The 21,536-nt window shown below is 41.0% G+C and overlaps 2 protein-coding genes across 2 annotated transcripts; both read right to left on the reverse strand.

Annotated features, from left to right (window-relative positions):
* Positions 1-3,884: 3,884 nt before the first annotated feature.
* LOC122054950 lies at positions 3,885-4,379 on the reverse strand. Its single transcript, XM_042616361.1, has one exon. The coding sequence runs from the start codon at positions 4,377-4,379 to the stop codon at positions 3,885-3,887; it is 495 nt and encodes a 164-aa protein (XP_042472295.1).
* A 7,343-nt stretch (positions 4,380-11,722) lies between these two features.
* LOC122054951 lies at positions 11,723-16,894 on the reverse strand. The gene is made up of 5 exons (XM_042616362.1): positions 16,753-16,894; positions 16,583-16,631; positions 16,393-16,486; positions 16,064-16,123; positions 11,723-11,773 (listed from the first exon to the last, which is right to left on the reverse strand). The coding sequence occupies exons 1-5, from the start codon at positions 16,892-16,894 to the stop codon at positions 11,723-11,725; spliced, it is 396 nt and encodes a 131-aa protein (XP_042472296.1).
* Positions 16,895-21,536: the final 4,642 nt, after the last annotated feature.

Below are 21,536 nucleotides of genomic sequence, written 5' to 3' on the forward strand. Positions count from 1 at the left end.
GGGAACCCACAATATCCATATCCGAAGTAGATTTTGATGATCCATCCACCATCTGAGGTAGATTTCATCAATCCATCAATCATCAAAGTAAGGATTTCATCTGGAGACATCGACAACATCTCGCTAAGCTTTCTCTTCTCCTTTCTTCCAGATTTGAGTTGTTGAATACTTCCTTCTATATCTTGTAGTTGTATTTCCTTTTTTATGGAGTAGATTCTTCAAATTTTAGGATATAGAGAGTAATTATGATATGATATTGATGTATAAACTATGTATTTCACTATTTCTTTGTTCTATAATATGCTTATGCTTGTTCTTGTTTGATTAAATGTCTGTGTGGTGAATGATTACATGTATATGATGTTTAATTGAATGAAGGTGAATGATTGGTTATCATGTAGAAGAGATGCTTTAAATTGTATGATCGGGGTCCCTTAGTGATAAAATGTATCCCTTTAATAGGATTTTCTAAACTATGTCATTAAAATAGAGATCAATTCTCCACAAGGAGTTAGCTAATTAGAGTTTAATGGATTTTCCCAATCTAATATTAGGAAGTGATTTGTGTAATCTAAACTGTATAACCAGGGGCTCTCATGTAACAGGGGCATCTCTTTAACCAGACTTTCTATATTATCTCTTTACTTAATAGCATTGAAATTCAATGAGAGTAAATACTCTAGTGTAAACTTCACGGGTCCATACTGGTAATTTGGTTAAGATCCCTACAAGAGCGTAAACATGGAGGTGAAGGAGATGAATAATACATAGAACATCAACTACCATTATAATAAAACTGAAATCCTAGAATAGTTTCCCTAAACCAATTTCTCTCTCACCGATCATTTGCTCTCAATGGATCCTTCCTTCTCTCTTGCTCTCTCAATCTCTTAATCTCTTACTCTCTTACTCTTGTGCCTTCACACAATTTTTAATCATCTAGATAACTTTTTTTCAAAATCTACTAGTGTTCAATTAATAGTCCATGTAGATATGATCTTTTATTACTTGATGACATAACTGTGCGTGCACTTGCGGTTTGTAACACCCCGAGGGTAAGGTGGTCCGACGAAAATCGGACAACACCTCTCCTGTAGCGGTGACATATGGAACCGACATACATAACCAACAGATATACATATGCAAAACACAACCAACTCGGTTGGATCTAAACACATAACATGCAACCCACATGGCTGCTAAATCAAACACAGCGGAAAACATATAACAAGCACAAAATAACAAAACTACTCACCGCGGGTCGGCCCGGCTTGACTCTTCGACAAAACAAAACCAAATATAAGTTAACACAAAGTCCACAATGGATTATTACAATACCAAGTTCACAAGTTCAAATCACAACAAAACAATAAACCAAAACTAGAAATCCATCCTCAGAAGCGACATGGGACCAACAGACTGGATCCTCCTGCAAGTGTAATGGCATCACTATCGGCTACCTGACGAAATAACTAGTTTACAGGTGGTGAGTGCTAAAGACTCAGCGGGTAATAGATAGATAATGCATGAGTAAAATAGTGAGCCAGGAATACAACAAGATACAGTCTCGGAAAGATAAATAGCAGATACTACTGTGTACAGAAGACATGTAAATTCATACCTGATACCATATCCTAGGCTAGTAGTATAAAGTCAGAAGTAGCACAAAACTACTATAATACTGCTCATAACTACCTAGATCACATGTAAGGTATACTGTCAAGGTAAGCAGTGTCCAAGCATATATAACAGGTATGTGATAACAGAACTGCATAAGTAAACAACAAACAGTATAAGCAAATAACAGCGATATAAATATGTAGAATAACAATAGCATATGCAGGAATGACCACCCCGCCCACCTCTCTGTACCACGACCCCTGTATGGTCCAGAGGCTGGATCGGTGACTACTGTACCACTCCAGCCGTCACCACTCTCGAGTGACCGAGTGGACAGTTTGTATAGTAGCTATCTAGCTACGTCGTAATAGGGTCCCTGCTGCTCATAACTCCAGCCGCCACTACCCATGAGTGACCGAGTAAGTGCATGACAGGACAAACGGCACACTTCCGCTACCACTACCCATGAGTGGTCGAGTGTGCGGCTCTGGCCAATGACCCTCTCAACCACAAGGGAGACATGGTCGCCGACATGCATGATATGACATGATGCGGTTAATGCAACAGTCATCATACATATACAACAGAAATCAAGTATGCTACATGAAGCCGCATGCTCAATACGAAACATAAATAAACAATAGTCAAACAGGTAAACATGGTGTCTAGTATCTGCTAATTATCAAAGATAACAACATGAGACTGTATTGATACGAATTCGAGCATCTCAAAGATTGAGTGGACAAAGTATCAAACACAAGAAGCGAATACGAGTGGAGTAAAGATAGATACTACATATCTGAAACTAACTCATGCACTAAGATCAATAACTAAAGAAGCAAGTCAAGAAGTACCCGCCTCTAAATGTAGTCCGAATCCGATGTCCACTCCGTCACAACACCCACCTCGGTCAAAGTCCTGCGTCAACGTATCAATTTTAGCTAATCCAATATACAAGACAGATAATTAATCCAGGCTCATTCATTACCCAAATAAACCCATAATGATCTACCCAAAACCAATCCAAACTCCTAATTTACATTCTCCTTTCCCACCATTCCAGCATACACTATGACAATTAGGATTCCTAAATCATGCACTTGTTCCCTAAAAACAAATGCACAAATATGTATTCAACTAAACTATGTATCCAACAAATCTAAATCTTTACCCTACAGTGAACTCACCTCTGTTGACTAACTGCCTAGAGATGGAATCGCCGGCATAAGCACACCGGTGCTACCGGTTGCCACAATTCCACAGACCAGAGCTCTTACCTAGCTACAAACAATACCATCACATTGATCAGTACCCAGTACCAACTAAACCCAATACCTAGGTTTACAGATCTAACAATTGGAGTGATAGAGATCTTACCTACTGCTTCCCGGATGAAGAACAGCTGCGGGAGGTTGTGTCCGAGCCCCTCACAGTAAGCGACTGCCAGAACCAAACTCCAGTCAATCCAACTTCTCATCCCGACATCCAATCACGGATTCATTGTAGCAAAACCCTAATTGAAACCACCCATACCTCACTACCAGGAACCACTACAAGCGGTGGAGAGAAGCCCGACGGAAATCGGCTTGGCTTGGCTCGGCTCGGCTCTAAGGCCCGGGAAGACGAGGTATCTCCTTGGAGTGCAAATCCTCGGCCAGCATCGAGCTCCAGAACAAGCAATGAAATCTCTGACGTCCACAGAGCTCAGATTTGCTCTCCCGACCGAGGATTCTTTGCGTGAAGTGGCACTTCGGAGGAGAACGTCGTAGATGAGACCTCCGATCAGGCGTGGAGGAGACCGGAGACTCGTCGCACAACCGAGCGTCGACGTTCGATCGCGGGCGTGCGTCGACGCTGTGTGCATCGACGAAATCGGGGAAAGTGGCGAGGGGTTCGCGTATTCGGAGGAAGAGGCACGGATAAGGTTAGGGCAATGTTGCCCTCCTTATATTAGTAGGGTTTAACTTCTCTACATGGTGTTAATTCCCTATTACGCCCCCTCTAAATGGCAATTTTTATTACCTCTTTAGTCTCAACAATTTTATCCCCTTAAACCCTACCATACGAGCTCCAAATAATTCCAGAAAAATGTCTAAAAATTTCCATTAAATTCTGATAGGTTATTATTCTCCTATAACCCTTAATTATTTATTTTGCCATATCTTACATTCTCCCCCTTTAACGAAAATTTGGTTCCCAAATTTACGACATAAATGCGTTAAACAACAATGGCAGGTATAATCATTATCACTAATGAAATATCTTTACATACCTTCATTAAACAAATGTGGGTACTGCGCTCGGATCGCATCCTCCAGCTCCCAGGTTGCCTCGTCATTTGAATGATGCTCCCATCCAACCTTGACAAGTCGGATTATCTTATTTCGCAGCTGGCGTTCCTTGTGATCCAATATCCGTACTGGAACCTCCTCATATGTTACATCTGGCTGAAGAGTGATCGATACATCTGCCAAAATATGCGTAGGGTGTGGCACGTACTTCCTCAACATAGATACGTGAAATACATCATGCACCCCGGTAAGTGATGGTGGCAGCGCCAATCGATATGCTACCTCACTAATCCTCTCAAGTATCTGAAAGGGTCTGATGTAACGAGGAGTTAACTTCCCTTTTAATCCAAACCTCCTAACTCCCTTGGTAGGAGACACTCGCAGGAACACATGATCGTCCACAGAAAACACTAAAGGTCTCCGTCTCCGATCTGCATAGCTTTTTTGTCTGTCCTGGGCTTCTGACATTCTGCATGTAATGGTGCCAACCAACTCTGCATCTCGCTCAATACGCTGCGGGCCCAAGACTGACGATTCTCCAACCTCGTCTCATAAAGTAGGAGATCTACATGCTCTGCCATACAATGCCTCGAATGGTGCCATCTGAATCGCTGAGTGGTAACTGTTGTTATATGCAAACTCCACCAAGTGCAAATAATCCTCCTAGCTACCGCCGAAGTCCGTAACACAAGATCTCAATAGATCCTCCAATGTCTGGATAGTACGCTCCGACTGCCCATCGGTCTGAGGGTGAAATGTTGTACCAAAACAGAGTTCCGTACCCATGGCCTGCTGGAGACTACACCAAAATCGTGAAGTAAATCATGGATCTCTATCCAATATAATACTCAGAGGTATACCATGAAATCTGATGATCTCTCTGCAGTATAACTCTGCCAATTGATCCAACGAATCCGTCCTACAGATCGATAAAAAATGTGCAGATTTGGTTAACCGATCAACGATTACCCAAATCGCATCATGTCCCTTCCGGGTTTGGGGTAGCCCTACCACAAAGTCCATCGTGATATGCTCCCATTTCCATTCCGGTATTTCTATTTTTTGCAATAACCCAGCTAGCCTCTAATGCTCCGCTTTTATCTGCTGACAAACCAAACACTGTGCCACAAATGTCGCAATGTCCTTCTTCATGTCATTCCACCAGTAAGATTGTTTCAGATCCCTGTACATACGAGTACCTCCTGGATGAATCAAAAATCTAAATCGATGTGCTTCCTGTAACAAATCCTCCCGAACAGGGTGCGACTCGGGAACACATAACCTTCCACGAAAATATAGAATTCCACTATCGTCACAGGTAAACTCTGTCTGCTGTCCTGAGATAACCCTGCTACGTAAAAACTGTGTATGTTGATCTGTAGCCTGAGCCTCTTTGATACGCTCCACTATAGGTGACTGAGCAACCATGGTGACTAGCAAGCCTTGCTCTGTTTGTGCTTGCTCCATCAACCCCAACTCAGAGAAGCTCTGTATCAATTCTGTAACCATCACTCGGTGGCAAGCCAAAACTCCTTGGGATTTCCTGCTCAAAGCATCAGCCACTACATTGGCTTTTCCTGGGTGATAATTAATTGTGCAGTCATAATCTTTCAAGAACTCCATCCATCTTCTCTATCACAGGTTCAGTTCCTTCTGGGTAAATAAATACTTGAGACTTTTATGATCTGTATAAATCTCAAAGGTGATCCCATATAAATGATGTCGCCAAATTTTCAGTGCGAAGATGATAGCTGCCAACTCCAAATCATGGACTGGATAGTTCCTTTCATGATCTTTCAACTAACGTGAGGCATATGACACCACACGGTCATGCTGCATAAGTACATCACTCAATCCCTAGTATGACGCATCTATGAAAAGTACAAATCCATCCATGCTAGAGGGAAGTACTAACACTGGTGCTGTACTGAGCCTCCGCTTGAGCTTCTAGAAGCTCTACTCACAAGATTCTGTCCAGCTAAACTTCTCTCCCTTTCGGGTTAATCGTGTTAAAGGCAAGGCTATACTGGAAAAACCTTCGACGAACCTCCCATAATACCCAGCTAATCCCAAGAAGCTACGTATCTCCTGTACTGTCCTCGGTTGTTCCCAGCTAGTGATGGCCTCAATCTTCTGTGGATCGACTGATATACCTCTGCTGGAAACAATGTGTCCAAGAAAACCCACCGAAGGTAACCAGAATGCTCATTTGCTAAACTTCGCATAGAGATGTTCTCGTCGTAGCGTCTCCAAAACTATGCGAAGATGTTGCTTGTGTTCCTCATCAGATCAGGAATATATCAGAATATTATCAATGAACACGATGATGAACTGATCTAGATACTCAAGGAACACTCTGTTCATCAGATCCATGAACACGGTTGGAGCATTGGTAAACCCAAATGACATTACCAAGAACTCATAGTGACCATAACGAGTGCGAAATGCTGTCTTCGGAATATCTGCATCTCTAACCCTAAGCTGATGATAACTTGAGCGCAAATCAATCTTAAAATATACACAGGTATCCTTCAGCTGATCAAATAAATCCTCTATACGTGGTAATGGGTATTTATTCTTAATAGTCATTGCATTCAGCTGCCGATAGTCAATACATAATCTCAGTGATTCATCCTTCTTAACGAAGAGTACTGGGGCTCCCCATGGAGAAACACTGGGACGGATGAAACCTCTGTCCAACAGCTCTTGCAACTGAACCTTCAGCTCTTCTAACTCTTTTGGTGCCATGCGATAGGGGGTCTTGGATACCGGTGCGGTTCCCAGAACCATCTCAATCGTAAACTCAACTTGCCGTTTAGGAGGCAACCCGGGTGGGGAGTTCATTAGGGAACACATTTGGAAATTCTCGAACAATAGGAACGTCCGAGAGTCATGGTAATGCATCCGAACCCGCTTTAACCATGGACAACAAATATCCTTGACAACCCTGTAACAATAATCTCTTCGCTTGCATGGATGATATGACTGATATCCCATCACTCTCGGTTCCAACGAATACCCAAGATGGTAGACCGAGAGGTCGGAATGTGACTACTCTAGCTCCGCAGTCGACTGTGGCATGGTTCATGGCCAACCACCATGCCCAATATAATATCAAATTCCACCATTTCTAATACCTGCAGAGCCACTATAAGAGTCTGACCATTAAAATCTAAAGGGCATCCTTTGACTTCCAAACTAACATTTAGTACCTCGTCAGATGGTAGAGATACCGTCAACCCATGAGTTCGACGAGTAGGCAGCTTCCCGATTTTACCAAGAAACACCCGAGATATGAATGAATGGGAACTACCAGTATCTATCAATAGATCTGCAGTAAAGGTATAAACTAAAATAGTACCTCGGAAAACCGATCATTCAACCCGTTGTGCCTCCTTCCGTGTGACAGCATAAACGCGACCCACCTCTGAGCTCAACTGTGGCATACCTAGGGTGGTCTGCGCTAGAATCGAAGGTGCAGGAGCCGGCTGCTGATATTGAGACTAAGGCTGATATGCTGAGTAAGGTTGAGGTGGAAGAAAATCCTGCTGTACTAGAAATGTCTGATGAGAAGATGTTGCGACAGAATACTGCGTAGTCGCTGGTTCCTGACCCTGGATATGATACATCTGTCCCTGAGAATGCGGCGATCGCTGCTGATGAGGAGCACTCTGAGTCTTCTGTGATCCTCTCTGTGGTCGTGTCTGTGAAGGTTGTCCCCCCTTAGATGTAACCTTAGTAGTCTCCAACTGTTCCTTCAAAGTACAATCCTGACTCTCATGCCCTAGTAGTTTGCAATAGTAGCAAATGGAGTGATCCAAAGGACACTGGAGTTTGGTATGACTTTTGGAGCCACACTGGTAACATCTGGATCAAGTTCTATCTTTCTTCCAGTCACGCTAAGAAGGACGAGATGCTCCATCCGATGTCCGCCCTGCCTTCTGTGGCTGAGAGAATCCTCCAGTAGTAGTCTGTGAGCTCTGACCCTTATTCCCTCTCTTTTGTGACGACTGTTTATCATGGCCTTTCTCCTGGGTTACCTGCTGCTGAGTCATCTCAATAAATAATGCTCGATCAACACCTCCCGGTAGGAACTACCTGGAAAACCTGACATCCGGATCCAAATGTATGCAGCAAGACCCTGAGTAAACTAATGCATCCAATCGTAGTCCTGTGCCACTAGATGAGGACAAAATTCAGCCAACCTACTGAACTCTGCATTGTACTCCAACACTGAATGATCGCCCTACTTGAGGTTCAGAAACTCCTGGCGACGAGCAAGACAAAAGGTAGCAAGGAAATATTGTCTCTCGAAAGCATCACGAAACATCAACCATGTGATGTGCTACTCCCCGAAGATCTCTTCTGCATACCTCACCAAGTGGCAGCCTGATCTTGGAGGTGATACGCCGCCAGTTCCACTTTCTCCTCATCTGTACAGTTCATGTATCCAAAAGTGTCCTCCAAATTCTTTAACCAACTATGAGCAACCCAAAGGATCCGTTCCGCCTTGGTATAAGGTAAATCTGTCCTAGACAGACCTCGCCAGTAATGGTATATGAGCTCTGTCCATCACCCAACCCGTAGCAATGGGTGCAGGAACAGCTGATGGTATCACAAAGGGAATTCCCCGAGGCTGGAATCCTTGATCTCCCATAGGTGGTACAACTGAAGGAATCTCCTGAGGCTGATGCCCCTGATCTCTATTAGGAGTCGAATGGGCCTGTCCTCGACTAACCATCTCCACATCAGTTGGATCCTTAGGTGAATTTCTGGCTCCCTAAACTCGGTAGGTTGTTTCCGTGGTCGTCCCGGACCACGGCGAGAACCAGCTACCGACCGACCTCGTCCCATACCTGCTATCAACAACTAATATGTACCATTAACAATACATGATTATACTTACAAAACTTACATCCAATAACTTGGAGGTGTTCCGCCACTGCCTGGTCCCAAATCCCAAAAAGTCACTTCGAGGAATTAAATCACGGAAAATCCAAAACTTGTGAAATAGGCATCGTAACCTGTGACTCTGATACCAATAAATCGTCACGCCCTGAGGGTAAGGTGGTCCGACGAAAATCAGACAACACCTCCCCTGTAGCGGTGACATATGGAACCAGCATACATAACCAACAGATATACATATGCAAAACACAACCAACTCGGCTGGATCTAAACACATAACCACACAGATAACATGCAACCCACATGACTACTAAATCAAACACAGCGGAAAACATATAACAAGCACAAAATAACAAAACTACTCACCGTGGGTAGACTCGACCCCGGGCCAGGTCTGGCCCGAACCAAGCCTAGGCCCGTAACCGGGTCAACGGGTCAGTTGCCCGTTGACCCGATTCGCCGGGTCGAACCGGAACCGGCCCGGCAAGTTGCTGGGCCGGTTCCAGTTCAGTGGCTGTAAAACCGGCGAACTGCCGGTTAACCGGCGGGTTGAACCGGCAGTTCAGTCGCAAATTTTTTTTTTTTTAAACGGCTTGAACCGGCGGTTCGTAGCCGTTGGGAGGATTTTTTGGGTATTTTTTTTCAACGGTTAGGATCATTTGACCATTTTTTGATCAATGGCTATGATTTAGTGTCCGTTACAATCAAAACTCTATAAATAGAGAGCTCATTTCATCATTTTTCACACACATCTTCTCTACTCTTAATCTCATTTTTCGTATTCTCTAATCTCTACACGCTTTCGTTTTCAATTTTCAATTACAATGGAAGGAGGCCGCGGAGGTGCATCATCTCGAGCTCGCAAGGGAAAGCAAATAATGAATCCGCGGGAGGAGGACCCCAACATTCAATCCACCGATGATGAGATCGAGCATCTTCCGAATCCGACACCCGAAACACAAGGAAGTATCGATGCAATTACTTCTAAGGTTCGGGAACTTCCTCCTCTAAAGTCTTCTATTTTCACTAAACATTTTGAGAAGGTCACTCTTCCGTCGGGAGAAATGCGTGCAAAATGTAAGCACTGCAATGCTTCCTACAAATTCCAAGCCAGCGGCGGCTATGGGTCGTTGAAACGACATGTAGAAACAAAGCACCCGACGGAATATGGACTCGACCGTTCTCAAACACAATTATCAAGATTTTCTTCAACTAGCAGTGGTACCGATTCCGGTTTATTTTTATATTCGGATAATAAATTAAGAGAATCATTAGCTAAATTTGTTTCCGTAGAACATCTTTCTTTTAGTTTTGGATCTAAATGCACATTTGAAGATTTTTGTAAAGAATCTCTTAATCCATGTGCTAAACGTGTTCCTAGGACTACACTTACTCGTACAATTAAAAAATTAGTAAAACAAGAAAAAAAGAATTTAATTGATGAATTTAGTAAATTAGATAATAAAATTTCTATATGTTCCGATATTTGGAGTGATTGGCAAACACATTCGTATATGAGTGTGACTTATCATTGGATCGATAACTCTTGGAACCTCCAAAAAAGATTATTAGCTTATAGAGTTTTTGATGAATCACATAATGCTCATAATATCACACAATTATTATGTTTAATTTTAGAAGAATATGATTTAACTCATAATATATTTTCAATATCATTAGATAATGCTAGTTCCAATACCGCTTGTATAGATAATCTAAAATTTGTTTGTCAACCTATTATTGAAGGTTTATTTTTTCATATTCGTTGTGTATGTCATGTTTTAAATTTATGTGTTCAAGATGGTTTAAAAATTTTAGAAAGTTATATTAAACCAATTAGAATTGCAATTTCTTATTTATGGTCTCATCCATCTATAATGAAACAATGGGCTAGGTTTTGTAAAATTAATGGAATGAGACCTAAAAAATCTCCACGTGATGTACCAACACGTTGGAATTCAACATACCAATTATTACAAGATTCATTTCAATATAAAGAATTATTATGTTCATTTTTTGCACAAAACACTAATACTAATATATATTTATTTTCACAACAATGGAATATTTGTAGTAGTATTTGTGAAATTTTAAAAATATTTAATGATGCAACCAAACAACTTTCCGGTGTTTATTATCCCACTGCTCAATTAGTTTTAGAAAATTTTTCTAATATAGTATTAGTTTTAAATGAACATATTAATAATGAATCTTTATCTCCTTGCATCTTAGCTATGAAAACTAAATGAGAAAAATATTTTTATTTAATTCCTGAAATTTATTTAATTGTATTTGCTTTAGATCCCAGATTAGAAATTTTACAAGAAATGTTAATTTTATATTATGACGCTTTAATTCCAATTAAAGATTCTTTTTCCCCTGATCCAGTTAATATTATATATAATGTTAGAATTTATTTATATGATATTTATAATCAATATTGTCAAGCCCCAGAGGAGTCTCTGTCCGAAGAAATTTCGGTAGCATCACCCTTGTACGGCGGACAATATGAAACTTTCTACATATCACATATACATCAGCCACAGGCGGTTGGAATGATAACAAGAATAAAAAAAAAAACAAACACCACACAGTTTATAAAGATATTCAGCCTCTGGCTGTCACAACCACGCAGTTAATATTAGTAAACAACAACAATAGGACTCTGACTCGAAATCCACCCTACTCCACTACACTCGTAAAGCTCAAATCCAACGAACTCACCTCTTCTGCCGTCCAGGCAGGCACGTAGTAGAATGAAATCCAATATCATATCAAAAACCATCAAAAGGTACCACTCCATACAATATCCATAGTAAAAATCCAAAGACAATACTAAAACAAAGTCTGATATAGAAAAAAAACCAAAATAAAACAACTAACGAACTAGTAGAGAACTAGCTCTACGTGCAGATGGGGGGCCAGCGACTGGAACTGCTCCGGACAGCTTCAACCTGAAAATATCAACAATGGAGGCGGGGTGAGTCCAACACTCAGCAGGTACAACTGATATGCATAATAAAACAAATAATGACAACACTAATCACGCGTACTCTCAATACGAAGGAATAAATGCAATCGAAATGAAATCGAGATAATCGTATTAACCTAATCAAGGTACAAAGGTAATGTGTCACAAACCAAGAAATCATAATCATGTATGTCAATCAAATGATCCATACAAATGCAGATATAAGTGCAAGAATCACAACAATATAATGCGATAAATGATATGGTGACCAAGACTTGACATCATCGCCCCGACAGCGATCGAGTGGACTAATGCTTTGAGTACTCCCCTCCGTCCCCAAATCATAAATGGGGAGCTCAATGCTCTCATCTCCGGTACACAATGACGGGAGGATATCTCTGCCGGCTACCAGTCTCCCGACCAACGGAGCCAAACAGAGTCCACCATCTGCCGGCCACGCCGCTACACTAAATGCCAACGAGTCAAACAGAAGGAATCGATCACGGCTACCACGCTGAGTCACCCGACCAACGGAGCTAAACAATGAACACACCCTGCCTGATATACAACTAATCCATGGGTGGTGTGGCGAAGATATGAATCGGCGATGCTCAACCAAAGTGAGCCGATAATCGACAAAGATGCAATCATGATGATGTCACTAAAAATACGGCATAGTCCATATAACTGATACATGTGTACCAATCGAAGAAGTATCAAATAGAAGGTACACCAATAAAATAGGGTATCAAATAAACCCTAGATCCAGAACATATCATAGCATGTGGTTGGTTCACTACCTAAAGCATATGTGATCAGGTAGATATCATGCAGTGCAGCATAAATAAACAAACAAACATGTAACTAATCATGTAGCGACCAACCGAAACAAACAGATAACACAATTATTGTTATATGTTAAACATATTATCATGCATATCAAAAGACATAAGTCAAAGTACCCACCTCCGAAAATAGAAAGGTCCGATCTGACTCCGAGATACTCGTCTCGCGTCAAAGTCCTGTGTTAAATCGCACAGTTTAGCTAATTTAATTATAAACAAATAGCTAAACTAATTTCTAATCCACTGATTAGTTTGGGTTAGTTTCATGAACCCCAATCACACAGTTATACAACTTACAAACCTAAATCACCCGATAACCAAATTAATTATGTATTAAGTCGTACCTAGAACATGTGTCAACTAAATCCATAAACCAAATACTTACCCAAACTCAAGTAGGTGGTCAAGGGTACAATCCGGCCACAGAGGTTTTACAATTGCTTCCTCCCTGTTTCCACTTCCTCTTCTTCAGTGATGGTAGTACAATACAAAATCTACTGCTGGTGGTAGTGAAACCGGCTGCCGGAGGAATGAAGAGGGAAAGACAATGGTGTTGGGCAGCAGATTGGGATCACCAAGAGGCTAGTCTCAGATTGCTTTGCCTCTGTCCACAACCCGGAGAGATAACTAAAGCACAGAGAAAACAAAGCAAAGATTAGGGCAAAGGAGCATCCGAAAAGAATTGGCCGGGAATATTCAAGATGAAAGCAGAGAGGAGAAAAACTAGCACTGCTTGGCGTCGGCGGAGACGCTAGGGCACAGATGACAGCGCCGGCACTGCAGGTTGTCTAGGGCAGAGGAAGGGTCGCCGGCACTGCTCGTGCGTCGGTGGAGATGCTCGGCTCGGCGGCGGCACAGCAAATCGGCAGTGAACTCACACCAGGGCAGAGGAAGAAAGGGTGATGCACGGGGCCGGCTCTAGGGCACAAGTGACGGCGGCCGGCGCTGGGTTTGTCTAGGGCAGAGGCTGTCGACGATGGAGGAGGTGAAATGCTCGGTGACCAGGAGGAAAGGCTCGGCTTCACCGAGAAGAAGAGAAGAGAAGGGGGAAACCGCCGCCGGCGGTTAGGGCAAGGAGGAAGAAGGGAGACGGCGTCGGGCTCGGGTGTGAGGAGGGGGAAGAAACGAAGGTTTTAAAGAAATTAAAAAGAAAAAGAAAAAGAAAAAAGGAAAAGAAAAAATAAAATTTTTCCTTATTAAAACTGGATAGCCTAAACAGGCTTTTCCGGACCCCGTTCTTATCCCCGTCAACTCGTCCGTACGAGCTCCGAAAAATTCCCGAAAAATGTCCAAAAATTCCGGAAAATTTCCTTATTAAAAATCGTCATTTTTCCGGTATTTTACAAATATTATGCAAAATATAGAACACAAATTAATATTTCTGAAATACAACAACCTACTAGTAGTAATTTAAAACTTACAAAAACACAACTCTTATTAAAAGAACGGACAAAACACCCACGAGGATCCTCAAGTTCCACACAGGAACTTGAGAATTATTTTACGACTTCTTTTGATTTTAATGAAGTAGATAGCGAAAACTTCAATATCTTAAAGTAGTGGTCACAGAAGGCTCAAAGTTTTCCCGTTCTCTCCGTGATCGCAAAAGAAATTTTAGCTTGTCCAGTGTCAACTGTTGCTGTGGAACAGACGTTCAGTGCCGGCGGTAACATATTAGATGAACGACGATCAACTTTGTCTCCCGACTCATTGGAAGCCCAAGCATTACTGGACGATTGGACCAGAGCGGAGAAAAGAATCCAAGGAATGCAACTTTCAAATGACGAAGTTGAAGATTTTGATACTGAAGGAATAAATACGACAGGAACAGGAAATGGAAGTGAATGAAAATGTAAAAGGATAAAAATGTAAAAGAACTACGTGGGCTTTGATTCCCTTAAAGGGATACGTAGGCAACTTAAATAAGTGCAAGCCCTTTTTTCAATAAATTTTAATTTATAATTTTTAATGTTTAATGTTTAATTTTTAATTTTTTTTAACATATTAATCTTGAACCGTGGCGAACCGTGACGAACCGTGAACCGAACCGTGAACCGGCTGCTCTAAACCGTGAACCGTAACCGTCTTGGGAGGTTAAGGTTAAGGGTCGACCTGCCTAGAACCGTCGAACCGGCGGTTCCGAACTGACGGTTCTGAACCGTCGAACCGTCGATTCCGAACCATGGTCAGGTCTAACCGTGGGCCGGCCCGGCTTGACCCTTCGACAAAACAAAACCAAATACAAGTTAACACAAAGTCCACAATGGATTATTACAATACCAAGTTCACAAGTTCAAATCACAACAACACGATAAACCAAAACCAGAAACCCGTCCTTAGAAGCGACGTGGGACCGGTAGACTGGATCCTCCAAGTGTAATGGCATCACTATCGGCTACCTGGCGAAATAACCAGTTTGCAGGTGGTGAGTGCTAAAGACTCAGTGGGTAATAGATAGATAGTGCATGAGTAAAATAGTGAGCCAGGAATATAACAGGATACAGTATCGAAAAGATAAATAGCAGATACAACTATGTACAGAAGACATGTAAATCCATATCTGATACCATATCCTAGGCTAGTAGTATAAAGTCAGAAGTAGCACAAAACTACTACACAAAACTACTACAATACTGCTCATAACTACCCAGATCACATGTAAGGTATATTGTCAAGGTAAGTAGTGTCCAAGCATATATAACAGGTATGTGATAACAGAACTGTGTAAGTAAACAACTAACAACATAAGCAAACAACAGCGATATAAACATGTAGAATAACAACAACGTATGCAGGAATGGCCATCCAGCCCACCTCTCTGCACCACGACCCCTGTATAGTCAAAAGGCCGGATCGGTGACTACTGTACCACTCCAGCCATCACCACTCTCGAGTGACCGAGTGGACAGTTTGCATAGTAGCTATCTAGCTACGTCGCAATAGGATCCCTGCTGCTCACAACTCCAGCCGCCACTACCTATAAGTGACCGAGTAAGTGCATGATAGGACAAGTGTGACACTTCCGCTATCACTACCCATGAGTGGTCAAGTGTGCGGCTCTGGCCAATGACCCTCTCAACCACAAGGGAGACATGGTCGCCGACATGCATGCTATGACATGATGCGGTTAATGCAACAGTCATCATACATACAACAGAAATCAGGTATGCTACATGAAGCCGCATGCTCAATACGAAACATAAATAAACAATAGTCAAACAGGTAAACATGGTGTCTAGTATCTGCTAATTATCAAAGATAACAACATGAGACTGTATTGATACGAATTCGAGCATCTCAAAGATTGAGTGGATAAAGTATCAAGCACAAGAAGCGAATAAGAGTGGAGTCAAGATAGATACTACATATATGAAACTAACTCATGCACTAAGATCAATAACTAAAGAAGCAAGTCAAGAAGTACCTGCCTCTAAATGTAGTCTGAATCCGATGTCCACTCCGTCACAACACTCGCCTCGGTCAAAGTTCTGCGTCAACATATCAATTTTAGCTAATCCAATATACAAGGCAGATAATTAATCCGGGCTCATTCATTACCCAAATAAACCCACAATGATCTACCCAAAACCAATCCAAACTCCTAATTTACATTCTCCTTTCCCACCATTCCAGCATACACTATGACAATTAGGATTCCTAAATCATGCACTTGTTCCCTAAAAACCAATGCACAAATATGTATTCAACTAAATTATGTATCCAACAAATCCAAATCTTTACCCTACAGTGAACTCACCTCTGTTGACTCACTGCCTGGAGATGGAATCGTCGACACAAGCGCACCGGTGTTGCCGGTTGCCACAATTCCACAGACCAGAGCTCTTACCGAGCTACAAACAACACCATCACACTGATCAGTACCCAGTACCAACTAAACCCAATACCTAGGTTTACAGATCTAACAACTGGAGTGATAGAGACCTTACCTACTGCTTCCCGGATGAAGAACAACTGCGGGAGGTTGTGTCCGAGCCCCTCACAGTAAGCAACTGCCAGAACCAAACTCCAGTCAGTCCAACTTCTCATCCCGACATCCAATCATGGATTCATAGTAGCAAAACCCTAATTGAAACCACCCATACCTCACTTACCTCACTGCCAGGAACCACTAGAAGTGGCGGAGAGAAGCTCGACAGAAATTGGCTCGGCTTTAAGGCCCGGGAAGATGAGATATCTCCTTGGAGTGCAAATCCTCGGCCAGCATCAAGCTCCAGAACAAGCAATGAAATCTCCGGCATCCACAAAGCTCAGATCTGCTCTCCCGACCGAGGATTCTTTACGTGAAGTGGCGCTTAGGAGGAGAACGTCGCAGATGAGACCTCCGATCAAGCGTGGAGGAGACTGGAGACTCGTCGCGCAACCGAGCGTCAGCGTTCGATCGCGGGCGTGCGTTGGCGCTGTGTCCGTCGACGAAATCGGGGAAAGTGGCGAGGGGTTCGCGAATTCGGAGGAAGAGGCACGGCTAAGGTTAGGGCACTTTTGCCCTCCTTATATAAGTAGGGTTTAACTTCTCTACATGGTGTTAATTCCCTATTACGCCCCCTCTAAATGGCAATTTTTATTACCTCTTTAGTCTCAACAATTTTATCCCCTTAAATCTTATCATACGACCTCCAAATAATTCCAGAAAAATATTTAAATATTTCCATTAAATTCCGATAGGTTATTCTCTAATAACCCTTAATTATTTATTTTGAAAAATGGATCCTTCCTTCTCTCTTGCTCTCTCAATCTCTTAATCTCTTACTCTCTTACTCTCGAGGCTTCACACAATTTTTAATCATCTAGATAACTTTTTTTTCAAAATCTACTAGTGTTCAATTAATAGTCCCTGTGGATTCGATCTTTTATTACTTGATGACATAACCGTGCGTGCACTTGCGGTTAGACAACAATCCCTTTGCGCACCTTCGCTGCGCGCGTGAAAGGGTGACTAATGTGGAAATAGGGGGTGCCCCAAACACATGGTCGCCCTCCCCCCTCACAACGCTCACATGAGGCATGGAGGAGGCAACAAATGGAGCGGTTAATTGCATAATCTATTTATCTTAGTCACACACAACATCACGCAGGGGATCAAATCCCTATATCAAGGTTGTTCCCCTATGAGTGCCCCCTGTGCGACAATACGTAACTGGGGGGTGGGGCACAATACAATAAATGATCAATGATGCATTGTGCCCCCCACTCAGTTGTGTATTGTCACACAGGTGCACAACATGTTGTTGGTTAGTCCTACGAAAATCGTACCGGTTCCACTGTACAAAAATTTTGTACAAGTGTCGAACCTTTCCTAAATAACCTATTGTGTTCTTTAGAAGTTAAATTAGGAATCACAAACGGAACTTAACATTATTGATTCCAAATTTAACTTATCTGTTCTTAATGGTTTAGACTTAGATCGCAAGCGGAACTTAACACTACTGATCCAAGTCCAACCTATGTTACAAAGTTAATTAAATATTTATTTCTAAAATCGGCTCCCAAGTCAAACATGGCGAGGCACAAGGCCTTCTTGGGTATAGGATCATCCACCACTGCCTCGACAAAGCCTTTAAAAGAAATTCAATATTTAATTTCCTAAAATAACATTAGGTTTAACCAAAAAGAACAATCGAATCACAAATTCGAAAAACAAAAACAAAAACACAAATTCGAAACTCTAGAATCATATGCCTCTTGTGTTTGGTATTTCCAAAAATAACTATACAAAGAAAACTAGTATGATGCTGAAAATAATTGCTAGTTATACCTTTCTTTGTAAGCAAATAACCTCTTGATCTTCTACCGTATTCCTCTTCTAACCTCGGACGTTGTGTGGGTAACGATCTTCCGAGATGAGAACCACCAAGCACCTTCTTCTTCCTTCTAGGTTTCGGCCACCAAGAGTCCTTCTTGACGGATAGGTTCGGCCACCACCAATGCTCCAAGGGATGCTAGAGACTAGGCTTCCTTTCTCTCCTTCTTCTCCTTGCTTGATCCGGCCACCAAGAGAACTCCACCAATAAAGAAGTTTTGGCCACAATAAGGAGAGGAGAGAAAAAGAAGGGGTCGGCCACACCACCAAGGAAGAGAGGGAGAAAGAAAAAGAATAGAGTCGTTACCCTTGAAGGCACCTCTACCCCCTCTTTTATAATCCTTGGTCTTGGCAAATAAGGAAATTTAAATAAAAAACTTCCTTAATTCTTTTGCCATGAAAAGGAAAATTTATTTAATTAAAAATAATTTCCTCTTCTCATATTACATGGTCGGCCACATCTATAAGCTATAAACAAGGAGAGTTTTAATTATAATATGAATTAAAACTTCCTAATTTGTCTCCGAAAATTTATAAAAAATTTCTCCAATAATTTTTCCCTTCTTGGTGGATTATAAAAAAAAGAAATTTTATAAATTAAAATCATTCTTTTAAACATGTGGATAATTTCCAAAAAGGAAAGTTATCTTTAAAAATTAAAATTTCCTTTCAATTTACAAATAAGGAAAGATATCAAATCTTTTCTTAATCTTTTGTAGAAACTTATAAAAGAGATATTTAATTTTTAAACTCTCTTTTAAATCATGAACATGGTTAAAAAACAACTCATTTTAATTAATATCTCAGTCCAAGAGTAGTACCACTCAACCTTATCGTCATATCGGACTAAGTCCACCTGCAGGGTTTAACATGACAATCATTATGAGCTTCTCTTGGGGACATTATCAACCTAGATTTCTAGGACACAGTTTCCTTCTATAATCAACAAGACACACTATAAGTAACATCATTTCTCAACTTATCGAGCATTTTGATTTATCGAGCTAAATCTCACCCTTTGATAAGTCAAAGAAATAAATATTAAATATATGTGTTTGTTATTATATTAAGATTAAAAACACACACTTCCATAATAACTAAGGACTTGTTCTTTTATTAAATCAGTATAAAAAGAACTTTCCTTAAATGGTCTTGCTCAATACACTTAGAGTGTACTAGTGTAATCTATTAGTCAAGATAAACTAATACCTAATTACACTACGACTATTCCAATGGTTTGTTCCTTTCCATCTTAGTCGTGAGCTACTGTTTATAATTTATAAATAACCGATAACACGATCTTCTGTGTGTGACACCGCACACTATGTTATCTACAATATAAATTAATTGAACATCTACATTTGGTATATTTAAATGTAGACACTTGCCCAATGTGATTCTTATAAATGTTTATACAAAAGCTAGACTTTTAGTATATACTCCAACAATCTCCCACTTATACTAAAAGACTATGCTGCCATTAAAGCTGCCATACATCTGATTCCCAACCCTTCAACATGTCCATTAAAAGCTCTTGCTTAAGGACCTTAGTGAAAAGATCTACAGGTTATCACCTGATGCAATCTAGGCGGCAACAACTTCTCCTCATTTATACGATGTCTTGTATTGGGTGGTATTTGCGCTCTATTGTGTTTACTTGCCTTATGGACTTATGGTTTCTTCGAGTTTACTACTGCACCACTATTATTACAATAAATTGTAATAATTTTTTGGGCAAACCAGAAAGCATGTCTAAGTCCATCATGAAGTATCTGAGTCATACAGCTTCTATGACTGCCTCAGAGGCTGCCACTTACTCAGCTTCTATGGTGGAGTCCGAAAAAGTACTTTTGCTTATCACTCTTCCATAATTATGACTTTACCTTCTAAAGTAAACACAAAACCCCGAGGTTGACTTACTATTGTCCCTATCTGATTGGAAGTTAAAATCCGTACAACCCACAGGGAGCAAATTATCTGCCTTGTAAGTTAGCATATAATCTCTAGTGCCTCTAAGGTACTTTTATATATGCTTTACCGCAGTCCAATGTCCTTGTCCAGGGTTACTTTGATGTCTGCTAAATATGCCCTTGGCAAAACAGATTTCTAATCTCGTGCATAGCATACATTTGGCTTCTGATAGCCGAAGCATAAGGAACTGCCTTCATTTCCTCTATCTCATTTGATATCTTCGGAGACATCTCTTTAGATAAAGCTACTCCATGCTGAAAAGGTAAGAAACCTTTCTTGGAGTTTTGCATGCTTAAAATGAGCAAAGATTGTTTCGATATATGAAGCTTGGGATAAGTAAAATATATTCTTTTCTTGCGATCCCTTTGATCCCAAGAATATATGCATTCTCCCAAGTCTTTCATATTGAATTGTTTGGACAACCATACCCTTACTTCTGACAATACTTTGATATTATTTCCAACTACCAAAAATGTTATCTACGTATAGTACAAGAAATACCACCACGTTTCCATCACACTTCTTGTATACACAACTCATTCGGTTATAAAATAAATCCAAAGGTCTGAATTACTTTATTAAACCGGATGTACTAAGACCTTGAAGCTTTACTTCAGTCCATAGACTGATTGAGCTTACACACAAGATGCTCTTTGCTCTTTGCAATGAACCCTTCTGGTTGCTTTATATGGATGTTTTCTTCAAGACTTCCATTAAGGAAAGCTGTCTTGACATCCACTTGCTAAATCTCATAGATAAAAGAATCCGGATAGACTTAAGCATGGCTACTGGTAAAAAAGTTTCCTTTTTCAACAAGCCTTGCTTTGAAAGTTTCTACCTTCCTGTCTATCCCTCTTTTCCTATTGTAGACTTATTTTCACCCATTGGCTTTTACACCATTTGGTGATTTTATATGCTCCCAGACTCTATTAGAATAAATATATTCTAATTCTGTATTCTTTGCAAAGATGCTGCATCTTTATCTTGGAGTGCTTCATCATATGTCCGGGGATCAGGTTCATGTCTACCAGGGATCAAGTTCAAAGACTCTTCCAAAACATGAATCTTTTAGGTTGCCTAACAACCCTCCCACTATGACGTGACACTTTCTG

Source organism: Zingiber officinale, chromosome 3B (genome assembly GCF_018446385.1).
Source record: "Zingiber officinale cultivar Zhangliang chromosome 3B, Zo_v1.1, whole genome shotgun sequence".
Classification (NCBI taxonomy): Eukaryota; Viridiplantae; Streptophyta; class Magnoliopsida; order Zingiberales; family Zingiberaceae; genus Zingiber; species Zingiber officinale.